At 39.4% G+C, this 5,646-nt stretch overlaps 1 protein-coding gene across 1 annotated transcript; it reads right to left on the reverse strand.

Annotated features, from left to right (window-relative positions):
* Positions 1 to 484: 484 nt before the first annotated feature.
* On the reverse strand, positions 485 to 5,014 carry LOC129910557 (POU domain protein CF1A). Its single transcript, XM_055987983.1, is given in 1 exon segment — positions 485 to 5,014. A coding segment is annotated over 1 exon segment (2,094 nt). The 5' UTR covers positions 3,932 to 5,014; the 3' UTR covers positions 485 to 1,837.
* Between the last annotated feature and the right edge of the window lie 632 nt (positions 5,015 to 5,646).

The raw sequence follows: 5,646 nt of genomic DNA on the forward strand, positions 1-5,646 counted from the left end.
TGTTTTTCAAAAATTCATACTGTCGTGTTTCCGAATAAAATACCAACTTCAACTTCGTACATTTTTCGTCGCCTTAGTGAAAAAATGAGAACTTCCGAATCTGTAAAAAAAAAACTCCGAGCAAGAAGAAAGTTCCATACAAAAATGGAAACCCAAACCATATCAATCTCAAAACCGTGTCCTCCGTTCAAATAAAAAGATTTCAATAATTTTTTTTATATTTTTTTAAATATTGTTTTTATTTACTTTTAGGTAGTTTTTTTTTGTTTGTTTTTTGTTTTTTATCATTTATCGTATAATATTCACAATTTAATTGGTTTTTATTTTGTATTTTTTTTTTTTTCTCAAATGTTTAACACCACGAAATTTTTTTATTTTTTTTTTTTTTGTTTTTAATATTTACTTTTCTCTTTTTTGTTTTCTTTTTCCTTTTAATTATTTTTTTTTTTCATTTTTTTTTTTTTTTGTATAAAAGGAAAAAGAAAATATTACACAGTAAAAAATAACTATATACTTTTTTTTTGTTTTTGTCTATTTAAGCATTAATTTTAATTTTTTTGTAATTTTTTTTTTTACTTCTTTATGATTTTAAAGAAACTGAAATATTCAAACTAAATTTTTTTCAAAATATAACTGGGAATTTGTTTTCTTGTTTTTTTTCTGTGTGTGTTTGATTGTGTTTTATATTTTTTTGAACAAAAAAATAATAATAAAATTAAAATTTTAAATAATTTTATACAAGTGTTTGATGTTAATTAAATCTTTTTACAAATATATTTCTTTAAATTTTGTCTATATATAATTATATGTGTTTGATTTTTTTTTTTTGTTTCTTATTTGCAGAAAGGGGATGTTGTTTTTTTTTTGTCTCTTTTTCTTTTAAATGTATATAGGTACCTAAATATTCCTTATAAGCTAAAAAAAAAACTTAATGACTAAAATATTTATATTAAATATAATAATAAGTCTACAATATCCTAATGACTTATGTAACTATTTACAAAAAAAAGATTAATAAAGATAAAAATAAAAACAATTTTCTCATATATATCGATTTATATATAATTTTTTTTTTTTTAATAAAAATAATTAAATTTTTTTGTGTTTTTGTTTATCCCTTAAACTGGTGTGTTGTTTATTATTATTTTTTGTTTTTCTTATGTGTGACTGGGTATAATGTGTGTTTTAATTTTTGTCTAACTATTTTTTGTGTGTTTTTTGTAGAGGGAAGGTCTTATAAGGAAATTAAATTAAACACAAAAAAAACAATAATATTTATAGACAGAGATAGATTTTACAATTACCTTGATCCTTTTTTTTTAAGATCCTTCCCTCTCGATTGTATTTAATTTTTTACAACACATTTTATTTTATATTTTTTACGAAATCATTCGTCGAAAATTTTTATGTATAAAAAAAATTATTTAATTTAAAAAATAATAACATATTAAATTTTTTTTTTTTGTTTGTTTAATCACTTATAATTTAAATTTGATTTTCAGTTCCGTATCGAAGTTCGAGGTTTTTTAAATTTGTTTATGTGTGGGAAAGCGCGACGAGCGCGCGGCGTTATTAAATCGTTTTGGGGAAATTTAACGCTCAGCTCTTAGAGCTTCACACGCGTCACGCACACTTCCACGTCACGTCGAGACACTGTGTGTGTTTTGTGTGTGTTTGGTGGTGTACGTTTAGTACTCATAAGTATTTTGTATCTAACATTGAGTTAAGCTTGTGTTACAATGCTCATTTTAGATTGTAGCTTCCTGTAGGTGCTGTTGATCCACCTAAAGCTGTAAGGCGCGGCACTTGGATAGCGGGGAACGCTTAAAAATTCACCCTACTCGCCGGTGAAGGAATTAAAGTGCCGCACCGTGGTCGGCGGGGCGCCGAATTGCAGGGTCCACTCGTGGAACAGTCTCCTGGCGTGGAGCTGTTGCTGCTGCTGCTGGTGATGGTGGTGATGATGTTGGGGATGCTGATGGTGCGGATGCACCACATGCGGATTCAGGTTGAGGTGTTGCATACTAGCAGCGCTGGTTAGCACAGAGGTGGCGTTTGGCGATGAGGATAAGGGCGGCTGTAGGCCACCCATGCCTCCGGAGCTGCCACTGCCGTTGCCACTATTGCCGCCCGGCGATTGTTGTTGGTGATGTTGCAGGTGCTGTTGTTGTTGGTCGCTGCTCGAGCCACCGCCGCCGCCGCCATGAAACAGATGCGGATGATGGTGGTGAGCAGGGTTCAGGTGGGGATGCTGGTGGTGCTGGTATCGCATGGGGTCTATGTACATGGCAGCCGCAGCGGCCGCCGCCAGCGATGCGTTCGTTTTGTTGTTGTTGTTCGTCGTCACCTGAGATGAAAGATCACTGTCGTTGTTGTTGTTGTTATTGTTGTTGTTATTATTACTACTGTTATTGTTATTATTGTTATTGAGGTGATGTCCTGAACCGAGCGGGCTTTGGGGCGATAGCACATCGGAGGATGATGATGGTGTCGTCGATGTATTGTGTTGTTGTTGTTGTTGTTGTTGATGTTGTTGTTGTTGCTGCTGTAATTGTTGTTGATGTTGTTGTTGTTGTTGTTGTTGGTGTAAAGAGGCAGGAGTAGTCGCAGCTGCAGCAGAGTTGGACTCCTGGATTTCTGATTGCTAGTGGGCCGTTAACTGATGCCCTCCACCGCTTTGCATGTTCTGTGGGGGGCTCAACATTGGCGGACTATGACTATGACTGTGGGTGCCCATGGGGCTTCCATGCATATCATGATGCGGATGATAGCCTCCATGGCCGCCGCCATGCATATGAGACGGTGGCATACCGCCGTCCATCATATCACCGCCAAGAGTATTGGGCGGCGTCATTCGCTTCTCTTTTTGTCGCCGATTACAAAACCATACCCGTACGACTTCCTTCTCAAGTTGCAGGGAATCGGCCAGCGATGTGATCTCCTGCGCCGAGGGTTTTGGTTGTTTGTGGAAGTGTTGTTCGAGGGCGCCCTTAACTGATACTTCAATGGAAGTGCGTTTTTTTCGCTTGCGTCCTTGTGCGGCAATTTTATCTATGCTCGTCGGTGACCCTGTCGTCGAATCAGCTTCTTCCAACCACTTCTGCAGCAGTGGTTTCAGTTTGCACATATTTTTGAAACTTAATTGTAGAGCCTCGAATCGGCATATCGTTGTCTGGGAGAAAACGTTACCGTATAAAGTGCCTAATGCCAGTCCCACATCGGCCTGTGTAAAACCAAGCTTTATTCTTCGTTGCTTAAACTGTTTGGCAAAGGCTTCTAGGTCGTCAGATGTTGGGGTGTCTTCTTCGCCGGCACTAACGTCTCGGTCACCTTGCAGATGGTGTGGATGGATGTGCAACTGCGGCGATTCGGCTCCTCGGAGGGCATGATGCAGAGGCGCCACACCTTGATGGTGCGGATGGGCAGGATGATGGAGCATTCCGTTCATGGCGGCATGATGGTATTGCAGCGGCGAACCACCAGTCGGTGCGTAATGGGCCGCAGCATGCACAGGTGCATGCCATGCGTGCGGCGAAGCCATACCCTGTTGTACCCGTGACTGTTGTGATAGATGCGACATTTCTTGCTTCACATCCGCCGGATGGTGGTGCGAATGATGTGTCTGTAGAGCCCATGGATCTGTTGGATGCAACGCTGTCCAGGGATTTGTCGATCCCAGGCCGAGGCCAGAGGGATTTCCACTGCCGACGGTATTTGGGCTCGGCGAAGAGGGCACTTGGTGTGACGTAGCATGGTGATGCGGATGATGATGTTGCATGTATTTCATTTCACCGGCATCGGTTGCACTACGCGGTGAAGATGTGTGGTAGCCACCGCCACCGCCTCCTCCACCGCCGCCGCCACCACCGCCGCCACCCAGCGCCATATCGAGATCACCCGAGCTGACCGGTGTCATATAACTGGCGGCCATCCCCACCGCTCTAGGGCTGTTCAGGCCCTCCACGCTGGCGGGGTAGGGCTCCAAGTTGGGGCTCAGTTTAACGACTTTGAAGACCGCGTTTCTATCGAAAGGAATATTACTATCCCTATTCTCATTCCACTCGAAGCGTGAGGCGACCGTTTTGAAAGCTTCAATGGAACTCGTTCGCCCAAAAAACTGACACTTGTCCCCGTCGATGTTTGCGATTTTATTTTAAAACCTCCGCACGGAAACACAAAAAAAATGTTGTTTGATTTTGTTTGTTTCTTTTACAAAACTTAAATTTATTTAGCGGTTTGATAGTGTGGAGGGGGCTTATACCGCTCTGTACATTTCACTATTTTGGCAGATTTTATTTAAAAAATAAAAAAAAACTGTGATGATGTTTTGAGGTAGAAAGGGTTCCGACGGAAAAAATCTTCTTTGCTTTTTTTTAATTTCTTCTTATCACAGGCGCACACACATCAAGTCCCAGTCCTTTCTTCGTTAAGTTAATCCGTGTTTTGTATTCATATGAGAAAATTTGAAAATAAAATATAATAACCGTCAAGTACAGGGTGTGGGTGTTTTTTTTCAACTCTTTTTTTTTTTTTTGAATGATTAATTATCAAAACAAACAGAACTAATTGTGTCGTTGCACAGATTTGTATAAATTCGGTAGCACTTTTGGGGGATCACCACCGCCCATGCACACACATTCACAGTCTATCTCTCACACGAGGATTGATTTGTATCTTCTTCAAAAATTTGTATCTTTTTTTGTTGGAGGTGTGTAGTTACGATCAATCCGTTTTATTTGTTTTGGCGCACTTTATACAAATTCGATATAAATTAAAAATTTCATCAAAATCCGATCGATCATTCAGACAGACACACAATGAGAGCGTTATTATAGGGTGGAGAAGAAACCAAAAAGATTTAAACAAAATGTATGCAAAAAAATGTAAAATATCTTTTTATTGTGTATATCTAGATACTATATTGTGGGTAATATTGACAAATTGACAGAGAGAGAGTTAAAAATTTTCACGTGCAAACTCATTGAGCTATCGAAGTCAACTAAAGATATTATTCAACTATTGAGCACAACGAGTTCCAAGGGATTTTCCATCCGTAGTTTGTGTATGTGTGTATCTGAAACGCAATTGCCACAAGAAATTTTGTATCTATGAGATTCTTATTTGAACGAGTGAGAGAGTGAGTGAGATGGCGAGTAGTGGAGTTTCGTCACGAACTGGTTCCTTGGTGAAGTGAACATGAATTGATATCATACACTTCCATTGGGGTGAGTTGGAAAGAGATGACAGGAGTTTATATTGTGAATGGTGGTGCAAATGTGTGTGTGTGTGTTGAAATGTTTCTTCTACCCAACCCATGTGGACAGCTGATTGTATGAAGTTCATTCCAATGGATACTATACACGACATCCGCCTATTTTACGTCGTCGATACGTGACCAATAAATTTGAATTGCACGCCTATATCGTTCCAGTGTGGTGACTGGAAGGTGAGTAAGAGGAACACAGTTATTTTAAATGGCGTTCGACACTGGAAGGTGAGTATCTGTGTGTTGTGTGTTATCAGGCTCCACCCGTTTTGTTTTTTTACTGTGGAGCGGCGCTAGCTATTGCGCACTTTGGTAGGCTCTCACCGGACCGGACGGACACCAAACAAACAACAACAACGCCACACAACGGGAGAGATGGG

This window comes from Episyrphus balteatus, chromosome 2 (genome assembly GCF_945859705.1).
Source record: "Episyrphus balteatus chromosome 2, idEpiBalt1.1, whole genome shotgun sequence".
Taxonomy (NCBI): Eukaryota; Metazoa; Arthropoda; class Insecta; order Diptera; family Syrphidae; genus Episyrphus; species Episyrphus balteatus.